Raw genomic sequence first — 11,979 nt, forward strand, 5'->3', positions numbered from 1 at the left:
AAATCTAATAATGGCTAAGGCTACATAATACCTACATAATATAGACTATATATTGGTTTTCTCAAAGTTGTATTATTTTATCTGTGGGTTTTCTAGTGCGCCTGCTTGGAGTTTTTTGTGACAATCTATGGTCAAATAATGGGTGCGCACTAGAAAACAACATTTTATATTGTCTGATTGTCTCACTGTCCTGTATTTCTTTATTGTTCACTGGTGGATGTCCCCTCACTAGAGAGTTACTACACAAATGATGATGGCCTTAAGAAAAAATCATTAAAAATGACAATATTTAGTTAATAATAGATTCTATTATATTCCACTCAAATACAATTGTTTTTTACACAGGACATATCAGTATGTATGATTTGTTATTCCACAAGTTGTTCTACATTGATGTCCATTATTAAATGACAAAGTTGTTTAAAAATTCAATAATTATTTTGAACCTGAGAAACCATTTTGCATTTTCAATGCATTTTGAAAATAGGTATTTTGCATTTTGCATTTGAAATGCTTTTCTAAAAACCATTTTGCATTTTGCATTTTCAAATGGAAAAGTTATGACCCATTTCCATTTTGCATTTCAAATGGTTTTGGGTACCCATTTTGCACATCTCTGGTTCTACTACTGTTTGAAGGCACATTATCTTCAAACTTTTATAAAATAACATAACATCAAGTGAAGCAAGATCCAACTACGATAGTCACAATACAATTGAAATTACTTTTATTTCGAGGAAAGTTTTCATTTTTTGGTGTTCAACTGTTGGAGAACAGCAAAATACGAATATGACGATCGAAGAATCTGAAAAATGAACAAAATATTAACGCCACCTGTGAAGGCCGTGCATTCAGCCGTGTCTCCTGCAACACAGTTTTCACAAACATTGCGTCTGGGTACAAATATGCGTAAAGCCAGGCCCCCATTTTTTATATTTGGTTCCATTTTTGTAAAAACAGTGTAGCAGGAGATACAGTTTCATTCAAACACATGTACTAATTTCGATTGTCTGTACTTTGCGTTAGTTAATTACTCGAACTTGAATTTAAGAGTAATTTTCAAATTTTAGATAAAATGGATGATATGATATTTTCATCAGAAAAGTATTTTAAATGAAATTTCATGAATTCAGTGTATCCAGTGATTGTTCACGGGTCTGCACCATAATAAGGTACTAATTTCTGTTGTCTTTGATGTGCGTGAAATCTGGTTAAATTATCTCAGTTTGCCTTGAATTTTCAAAATTGGAATTGATTATGTGAAGAATTCAGACAAGTGATAAAGTAGGTACCTCCCTAAAAGATAGTATTTTAACTATCTTAAATATCATATTCCATCATCCCGGGCACGGGTATACTTGTAATTTGTCAACATAATATTCAGAATCCGACTTTAAACATTTTTAAATGTTTCAAGTGAATCCAAGCAAATTGATATTCTCAGGGTCGTATTTAAGCACAGGTTGCAAAGGCTGCAGCTCGTGGGCCCGCACCACAAAGGGGTGCAAAAATATTTTCAGACCCCCCTCCCCTGCCCGGCAGGACCGCACCACGGGTTGAGACTTAGGGTCTGCGGAACCTTAATATGGCCCTGAATATTAGTATTAATATTTTCTCACCGATACAAAAGTATGCAAAGACAGTGGGAAAAAGTAGCCTGCTCTGGTGACGATTGGCTGTTTCAGTCTCTCCATGAAAATTAGAAGGGTCGTGTTGAATCTTTTTTTACGTTCAATCCATGGGGAATGGTAAGCAGCCTCAATTACTTCGCCACTCTATTTAAATAAAAGAATTATTTTTAATTTGTGAAAAGGTAGAGAGATTTTTATTCAAATTTATAATAACAAACAGAGTAAAATACGTGGTATATGTATAATATAAGACATTGTTGCACATATTATTTTAAAAACAATTAGAATCGGTTTGATAATAATGATAAACAAATGTTTCAGTTAATAAAGTAATTATTCCGGTAAAATTAAAATTGATTGTTGACTTGGCGGCCATTTTTATTGATGTGAATGTTTTGGGTTTTGTTTTTTTCTTCTCTTATTTAACCCAAACTAAGAACGTAAAAAATGTTCTTATTTTGGGTTTAATTAAAAAAATAACTTTTAGTAAGTAGTCTAACATTATGTCAAAACATGGCGTGAAGAAAAACGTGAAATTATCAGTATTTTTAGATAGATAAATAGTTGTTTCTCATTATTACCTACCGGGGACAAATAGTTTTTTACTAATAAAATGTGCATTAAGCGTGTCCATGGCAGGCACTGAGCTAAACGGCGCCGGGCGCGAATAAAATTATGGCGCCCCTTTTAAAAACCAGTAGATTCCTAGGTAGGTGTACTGTAGTCAATAATATTCGGATGATTTGTATTTTTCACGCCTTGGCACTTCGGCGCCAGGAGCGGACTTCTCCAATTGCGCCCGCATAGGGCCCCGACCGTGTCCTACTTTTTTTATGTTATTATGGTAACATGTAGGTAGATATTTTAAATAAAAGTTTTTACTTACTATAACTGAAATGTCGTTACCAATCCTGCAAATAAAAAATATTTGTGCCAACATCGCCGTCAAGTACGTCAACTTTGTCACAAATTTTAAACTTGACGGGTTTATCTAGAAAAAATACATGTTTTATAGCGTAATACAAGACAAGTTTGGAAAGTGATGAAACAAAAACTTTATTAACTGGGTTAAGTAGGTTAGGTTAGGTTTAATTTTTTTTTCACCTTTTTTAATGACTTTATATCACTTTTTAAAGGTATGTAGAATAGTCACTGGGTTGAGTTACCATGGAACCATTTTTGATACACAACTTAATTTTGGATTTGAAGCCAAAATACCCAACCAAACTGAATAGTATTTTTTTAACCAAAAGGTATAACATCTAGCACAGATGTGAGCTATTTTGTTTATTTGTGTTTCAAATTTTAAAATAAAGGCTGTTAAATAACTCTTTTTTCCTGATTTTAGATGCAACTTCGGCATTTAAAAAAATCTTGCCTTACCTGCTCTGTTCACATAATGAAATATAGAATAAAACATCGTAAAAGGAGCTTTTTTTAGGTACATATTTGAATATATATACCTACGACGACGTTGCGTTCCAATTCCAACATATATAGGTCGTTCGTAATTTAAATTTTACGTTCCTCAAAATGCTCTTTTTAAATCATTTTTTTTTTATTTTATATTTCATCATATTTACATCGTAGATAAAGCAATTTTTTTTAAAACAAAGTATTATTAGTAAAATAGCTTTAATTAAGTTTAATTTAAGATTTTCACGGCCAAAAGTATTTTTGTGATTTGTTTTTGGGGTGTTATGCCGTGTTGCGCTAACTCCTTCTTTAGCCAACGTTTCGGACAGCATTGCAGTGTCCATCATCAGGGCAGATGTGTTCTAACACCCCAAAAACAAATCACATTAATTAAGTTTACTCTAAAATCATGAAAAATGAATTTTTTAATGGCGTATACTTTATAACTAGCTAATGTGTACCGGACGTTGTTAGGGGTTATCCCTAGGAGATTGACATATAGCATCTTGGGCTTTTCTGTAGACCTTTTTAACACATTCTTTGCGGGACGAGAAAACTCGTCATACGGCTTTTTACAGTAAGACGCGGGAGACGAGTTTACTCGTTTTGTTGCGCAAAGAGGTAAGGAGCGGGAAACTTACAAGGGGTTCTAAATGGGTGCGGGGTCATGTGTTTCCTATTGTAGGCGGTACCCGATCTATCTACCTGTCAATACAATGAGTTTGAAACACAACAAAAAAATAAAAATAATAAAATCGTTGTCGTGTATGTTCCGCTCACAAACTACGCAGTGAAACGCGGTAGGTACATGTGCAAGTTTTGCAATGTGCCCCTGCATAAAGGAAAGTGTTTCGAACGCTATCACACATTGAATCACTATTAGGTTAAAGTTTTTTTTATATGTATTGATAATTTCTAAATAATCTTGTAATTTTGTATGAATAAATTACGATATATTATTTCGATTGTGAAATACTGTTTTTTCTATGATTCCCAAGAAAGTAGAAAGTTTTTGTTAATTAAAAAAGGAATTACACATACGTTGCTAAATAAATAAATAGAGACATCTTTTAAAAGTAAATCACTGAAAGTTTCATCGAAAAATATCAAATAGATCATAAGATATGAATATTTTGCGGAAAATGCCCGACCATATTATAGTGTTTAGACATACAATTCCGTAGTACATTCTTTTGATGTATCTCGTAAGGTTTAGCCAGCGTCAGATATATTTTTTATAACTTGATTAAAAAAACAACCATTCCGGGAGAAATTCTCTAAATGATAGTAAAAACCATATCAAAATTCGTTGCGTAATTTAGAAGAACTAAGCGCACAAACAGACAGACGCATAAAGTGATTTTGTTTTATAATATTTAGAGATTTTAAACACAAATGAATAAAACAGCCCTTGATATTTGCTATTTGATAAAAATATTATTCAGTCTGGTGGGATGATAACCTCAAAATCAAAATTTAGTTTAGCTTCTTTTAAATGCTCTTTATTCACTGAGTGGATTGACTGCCACATTAATACTTATTCATACTCTGCTGTTACAGTGTTCTCTGTTTTGTACCCTGTTTGCTTGATCATGCCATATCATTTCGGGCGTTCCGTCTTCATCTTATATTAATTTTGCATCATAAATTCTCGCATACTCCCATTACTTTATTCGTCCATCCGCTCTGTACGTCCAACCCATTAAAGTGCACCTTTCTTAATTTTATTCAATATCTTACCAGCGTTATTTGTAATCCAGTGATGCAAATTACCCCTACGCTGGCAGCGAACTGCGCCAATATTCCCCAGTGGAAACATTCTTCCATTTGGTAAATAAACCTAAAAATAATAAAATTAGGTCCTGTTATACACGGTATCTGGAAACTCATAGTACAAGCGGGATACTGATGAATCTACATCACATTTGAAGACAATTTTGTGGTGTTGTTTTTTAGGTCATTGTTCATCGCTAGGGAGTTACTATCAGCTTTTTAATGCTTTGAAGCATAGATCGGGCTCCAAAAGTTTATTTAACCCTTTAGCTGCTGAAAAAAATATATTAAAAAATCTGAAAAAATATATTTTGGTTTACTACATGTAGATTAATTAGTTTTCCGCTTATACTACAAGTTTCCAGACACCGTGAAGTATATTAAAAATACTATAGATTTTTTCCTACTTGACAATATTTTGGTGATGCAAAATGCTTTTGACGAGACCAATTTGGATCAGATCGTCAATATCAGGGTTCCTACGCGAAAAGTCTTTTTCTTGGAACAAATTCATCTCTCTTGCAAAACTCAATTTTCCTCCGATCAGCGAATTGCCCTTTTCCCCGGAGCGTATTTTTTCGATAATTTTTAAATTTTCTTGTGCGTAGACTTCAATCTGATAAAATATACAATTCATATTACTCTTTTACTTCTTACTATCGTAAACAATAAAACATTTTTAGACAATGTGAAAAACTACACTTATTAACTTTTTAATAAAGAGATTGTGTCATAACAAGGTTTTTAATTATTAAAAATATCATCAACCATACTAATTCCAAAGAAAATAACTACAATGAACTCAAATTTACTTATAAATCACAAATTTTATTTTTATTGTATTAATTAATCAATTCATTAGTCCATGTTTGAAACGTGTAGGTATTTCTGTTTATTTTCGTAATTTTTCAAGTTTAAACCAACAGTGTTCATTCGAAAGGTAAATTTCTGTTCGTCTCAGTAATTCTCTGTAAAGAAAATTGAAAATATTTATTTTCGAAAGGCAATGATCCCAGCGCAAATACTCTAGAAATACTTTCAGCTTCATAAATCCTACAATAATTACAATATGCAGTGATTCAGAATCTCCTACTTTTCTCCCATAACGTAAAAGACATAATTTTATTTAAATCTGAAAACAATTGCACGACGACAACAAGTTTGGAACATAAAAGCAGCAATGAAGCATTTTGAATAAATACGAGAATTTTTTGGGTGTTAGCTGGTATATCCAGGACCGTCCTTGAATCAAACGGCGCTAGTAAAAACCTCAAAGGCGCTGTATTAGGTATTATCAGCGCCTTGGATCCTTGGCGCCTTGGCAAAACGGACTGCTCCAATTGTGCCCGCACAGGGCCGGCTCTGGGTGTGTCGGGGATTAATCTTTTCAACGAGGCGCCTTCGGACATTCCTGTCCTGCGTTACTTCAGCGACCATATTCCTTGCATGCCCAGTCTCTCCTCGCACTTCTGTAGCTGCAGCTGTTTTTTCCAGCTTAGTCTGGGCCGGCCAGATGCCTTACGTCTTGCCTCTGAAATTTCCACCAGTATCTTGTATGTGTATTGGCCATTTTACATGACACCTTTTTTATCCAGTTTGTCTAATCGGTATGAAAAAAGGGATGTGTTCTGTTTTGGTAGTTGGTACCCTGAGAGACGTGTGTTGGTATTACTGATTTTCGTAAATTTTAAGATGGCGGACATTATTTGACGTCTGCCACCTATCACTGTTTTACATAACTGTATTACGTGAAAATCTTGGATTTTATTCAATTCATAGTATTAACTACAATATGTATTCATTACTGGTAGTGAATATATATTACTGTTGGATATTGTAAATTTCGGGTGTGCGTTTGATAATTTGACATTTTATTTTGAGGAAATCCAATGTCAAAACGTCACCTACAACCTTTTTTATAAAGAGTAGCGAGGGTTCCACCCTTCCATGACGTATTTATTGATATAAATGATCTTACTTACATTGACGAGGTTGTCCTTCAGTATCTGAAGCTGGGCGCATCCAAGAGCTGTCATGCTGGTTGAGAGTCTATCTATGCTGACGTTAATTAATGCACTAAACCAGATCCCGGCTATCTGGTAGAAATATAACAGCTCATAGTAGGGCGTAACCTCATTTGGCAAGGGATACCTGGAAAATACTGTTTTAGTAAAAATAATAATATTCGCTGAAATAGGGCATAAATTCACCATTACAAAAAATGAATAATACTATTGCAACTTTAACACTGAATGATAACTTTTTAATTCAATTTTGTAGTTAGACATAGAGGCGCTATTGCGTACTAATATCCTGTCAGATCGTGTTCCACAGTGCGCGGGTACCGGATTTCGTTAGAGCGTTGGAGCTAAAAAAGTGGAACCAATTTTTTCGCTTCGTGTATCATCCTCAATATTATACACCAATGGGATAGTCCAAAAATGGCTTTGAAAAATATTGTGTGAGAGATCAGTATTTCATCGCTTGTCTGAATTCTCCAAACAAACACTTTCCATGTTTTAAATGTAACTTAAATTCAAAACGAAAGTTCTAGAGTTCATTGAGCAGGAGTTACATACAGAGGTACGACCGAAATTAGTATGTCTAATTACCAAGCTTTGAAGGGGAGAACTGTTTCTCCTGGCGCTGCATCAATCAGCGGGATAAAAGCCCAAAGAGAGATCGTAGACGAAGTAATAAAAATAAAAATAAAAAACTCCGCGACTTGTATTGCAGCAGTGTCGTTGATAATCCTAAAAAACGTTTGAAAAAACATCTCATTAGTAAGTTATCATCCAAAAACAGTAATACTATTACAATATTAGTGAGGCTTTCATAAACTTTTCTACAATCTACAGTGTCTTACATAATTTTATTATGCGTTTCCATTAATTCACTTAGAATATTATTTATTTATTAGATATTGAATGATATGAATAATCATTCTTATTACAAAAACATATTTTCATACCGCAAGTGTTCTGCTCGAATCGGCGCAAACACATCAGAATTCATAGCTTTGGTCAGAAAAATAGCTTTGTCTTTCTTTGCTATGAAAAATATCATTTTGACGCAAAGAGTTGCTTGCGTCAAGAGAAGAAAAGAGGCCTCTGCGATTTTTTCTATGTCCCCCCAAACATTGACCATGTAGATTACTTGAAAAATGGCATACAAGTATTGCGTAGAAATTAATAAGATGAACGAATAAATGAAATATATTATGGGGTTGTTTTCCTTTCTCCAAAGACCAAATATATTCAATACAATTAAAGGAAATCTTAGGAACTTTTCAACCAGGTTTACTGGCTTGAGGTGCTCCATCCTTCGTTGGTTTAAAAGCAATGCCTAGTGATCTATTGGTAATTGGTTAATATCTTCGGCTAATCGACAACTAAGTCACCCTAATTACCTCAATCATTTGGTGAGTCCCGCTCATGGAGGGTACGTGAGGCGGTAATTTTTTTTTGTAAAAATTTGCTTAGCCATACTTGCTGAATTATATTTTAGCCTACCAATTATTAATTTCCAAGTTTAAAATTAGTTTTTTTTTAAGATAAACTTTTGTTAACAAGACAAGGTTTTTATGCAAAGCACAAAGGATAACAAATTATTATTATCAAATATAAATTTAAAAATACTTCTGAAAAAAAAATGCCGCCGATACAAATACACTTCTGACTGCCGGTGTTAGTAGCGGTTTGAATCGTAGGAAATAATAATTACAATCAAAGCTGCCACATACTAGTTCTTGCGATCGTCGTGAAAGAGCAGCACCCGCTGGCCATAAATTTTTTTTTTTTTTTATAGTGAATACCTCACAAGAGTCCCAACTGCTCCCGTCTGGAGCCAGTGAGACTATGGCATCCCCAATTGGGGGATGTTGTGAGGCTGAAGGTAAGTGGGGAAGGGAAAGAGGAAGGTGGGGAAGTACCTGGCTATTCAGATCTAGTCACTAAACACGGCTAAAGCCATTTGGAGCAACGTTTCAATTCTGAATGGTGGTCTTACACCAGGGCGATACTGGTAGTATCTTCCACTCTGGAACGTGCCGCAAATATACTATATATTATTTTAATTAATTAATTGTGAAATAACACAAATTAATCAAATAAAATTTATTTGCGCACGCCGGGTTCGAACCCGCGACCTTCGGAATGGCAGTCCAATGCGTTACCACTGGACTATGCCGGCCGTCGAATATAAATAAATTCCTGCCATCAGCATCTTCGCGGCAAAACAACGGCCCACGGTGTCGGCTAACGCTCGCCGGCAGCCGTTCCCTCCCGCTCTCGTGACTCTGGATAACGTCTGGATAATCACCCTAAAATCAATACCTTTGGACAAGGAATATAGTATAAACTCCTGAAAGGATTTCTCAGCGAACCTAACCTTGTTCATTCATGTTCCGACGCGAAGCTTGTGCGTGGGCAATGGCCGCCTCACATTTCATCACCAATAGAAAAACTATGTAAGCTTGACCTTTTTACCTCCCTATTCATGTGCTTTCGTAAACTCAGTGCCGATTTCGTAACTTAAATTCAGAGAGATAGATCAAAATTAGATATGATTATAATTTGTGCTTGTAATGTTAACCATGTACCATATGTATTCCTTGTAATGACCCCTATTCGTATAACGTAGTCCTTGCTATAATGCAACGTTGAAACCCCGACTCTTTTGTCTTTACTGAACCCCTGTCTCGCTCTGAATGATGTACCAGAAGATGATAGATGACCCCACGCTTTGAGTAAGAATCGACATCATGCCTTTGTAGAGCTAGTTCGAGGTAATGCATCAAGGACATAGACCCTGATGACAACTATGTCGATCGACTACATTCTAAATCCTACGTACATCACACTGTATTATTGCACTGCCACCCATCGTGTATTGCACGGACACGGGGCCTGTAATACTGCACTGTCGCTGCAACGCTGGATTACTACTTATATTGCACCAGTCAGGTGAACTAATAAATTTTGTATTCAACAATGCCTTTCCTACAAAAATAAAGTTGGTTTTTTCAGGTTAAAAAGCAAATAAGCAACATTTGTTTAATAAAATACTAGTATTTATTAAATTATTTAGCGTTTAAAAATAAGCCGACATTATAATAATTTTGTTAAATGTTCATTCATCATTATTTATGCATGTTATACTTTGCAGATTTATGTGGTTTTTTTTTAATGTGAACTTCTTGGTTATTAGTCGTACCTAGGATAGGTATATCAATTTAAACACAGAGCCCAACTACAAGTAGACGAGGGCGTTTTTGGGTAAAAGTATGTCAATAAAAGTTAGATAGCTGGACAATCTGGTCATATCGGAGGCCATTGCCGCATCCTTGGGAAACGGGACTAAAAGGGGGCAGCAGGAAATCGAGTGAATATGACTCAAAGTCACCAAGGGTTGCTGATAACAATGGTAAAAAATCTGAATAGTTTTTTTTTCTATATTTTATTGTAAATCACAATATTCGTTCGCCGCCCTAGATGAAAATCAGGCGGCACAAATATTTTGTTTATTCTCAATTAATTTATCAACGGTATAATTAAAAGTCTATTTGGACTAAGAATTCCATCAAACATCGACCAAATTACAGTTGTTTAGGTAGATTTGAGTCAATTATATCAAAACTCAATTAATCGTAATTTGACCACTGATGAATTCAATAATTAATGATTTTTTAGAAATCTTTAAATAATTCGATACCTTTTGTGAAACAGTGAAATCTGTTTTAACGTGATATTTTTTTACGTTTATAAAATAACGGCCAACAAGGCGAATTGGTAATCTACGTTATTATTAGAATTATTCATTTTTCCCATTCCGGTGCACACATTACCCAAAAAAGTAAAGGGATAAACAATGATGTGTTTTATTTTTAACCTCCTAAAGACAATTTCACACAATAGCAACAAAACCTATCTCCCATTTTCCTATATCTTACACGGGGTTCTGTGCAACATATCACCGGGTAAAAACAGAATTAAGTGTACATAAATATTTGTTCATTTGGAAATGACCGATTTTTTTTACTATAAAAACATTTAAATTAGGTACTAAGTAAACAAATAATATCAATTTCAAAACTAAAATAATATCTGACCAAATCAATTCTATTTTCTACATTCAATAATTTATTCTTTCGATAAAATTGAAAGGGGAGAAAGCGTAACAGGGATGCGACAATTTTATTAAATTCACATATTTATTTGTAATGTTATCTTCTAGTGTTGATAATTTTTAAATTACTAAAAATTCTTTCGGACTCTTCTAATGTGAATCAAGAACCTAAATGTTTATTATTATATTAATAATATGACATTTTTAAATAATCAAATTCCAAGATATTGACAGATTTCAATGAATAGAAATTCTACGAGATTGGAATATTCAACTCCATTTATTTATTTTTTTTAATCTCAAATGAATCCAAAGAGATAAAAGATCTCTGCTCCAAACCATATATCTATATGGTACATCATTCGTCAGCTTGTATATTTGAACATTTGTGATTCAATGGCGCCTGGGCAAGCTGCAGATTTGACGGCTAGAGCAACTTGTTTTTTAGTATTTAAATGTATTTATTAGCAGAAATAGCTTTCTTTACTGTTTTCTTCATCTTTCTTTCAACATTAATAAACTTAAAATTAGAAGGCAATTGACTGATTATAAAGAAATGTGGGTGGACAATGTGAGCCTGGCGAAAGTGGTGACAGCGGAAGCGAGAGGTGGCTAGAGAAGTAACATGGCGGGGGACCAGCGGCGTAGCTACCTAGGGGCTACGCGGGGCAGTGCCCCGGGGCCCTCAAGCTCAGGGGGCCCTCGAATCCTTACCAGAAATCTCGATCGAACTGAACTTTTGGAAATTTCTCCCATTTTCAAAATAAATTTGACAGATTGCAACTTGCAACCCCACTTTAATCATGACAACTCAGTTGAGAGAAATTCAAAAGTTATGCCTAGGGAATTCCCATAAATTCTTTCTGTAGGTTGGCAGTGTTGTAATTTTAAAAAGAAGAAACCCAGTGGTGCATTTAAACGCAAACAACGCCAAGAAAGAGAAGATAGTAAACAAAAATGCCTAAAATTGACAAGTTTTTTAGTCAGCCTTCTGCAAGTACATCTGTGAACGTGGATGTTCCATCCTGTTCAC

General features: G+C 34.5%; 1 protein-coding gene across 1 annotated transcript; it reads right to left on the reverse strand.

Annotated features, from left to right (window-relative positions):
• Window positions 1–745: 745 nt before the first annotated feature.
• LOC149421207 (odorant receptor Or1-like) lies at window positions 746–8,141 on the reverse strand. The gene is made up of 8 exons (XM_089635174.1): window positions 7,792–8,141; window positions 7,433–7,573; window positions 6,803–6,971; window positions 5,228–5,436; window positions 4,788–4,887; window positions 2,518–2,622; window positions 1,620–1,775; window positions 746–805 (listed from the first exon to the last, which is right to left on the reverse strand). Exons 1-8 carry the CDS (start codon window positions 8,139–8,141, stop codon window positions 746–748), a joined length of 1,290 nt encoding a protein of 429 aa, XP_089491300.1.
• Window positions 8,142–11,979: the final 3,838 nt, after the last annotated feature.

Source organism: Hesperophylax consimilis, chromosome 9, assembly GCF_061612785.1.
Source record: "Hesperophylax consimilis isolate HC1 chromosome 9, BYU_Hcon_1.0, whole genome shotgun sequence".
In the NCBI taxonomy this organism is placed as follows: Eukaryota; Metazoa; Arthropoda; class Insecta; order Trichoptera; family Limnephilidae; genus Hesperophylax; species Hesperophylax consimilis.

Coding starts and splice junctions, on each gene's coding strand:
- LOC149421207 (XM_089635174.1), bottom strand. CDS start 8,141: ATGGAGCACCTCAAGCCAGTAAACCTGGTTGAAAAGTTCCTAAGATTT. Junction 5,437..6,802: donor TGAAGGACAACCTCGTCAAT/GTAAGTAAGATC, acceptor ATATTTTATCAG/ATTGAAGTCTACGCACAAGA. Junction 4,888..5,227: donor CATCACCAAAATATTGTCAA/GTAGGAAAAAAT, acceptor TATTATTTTTAG/GTTTATTTACCAAATGGAAG.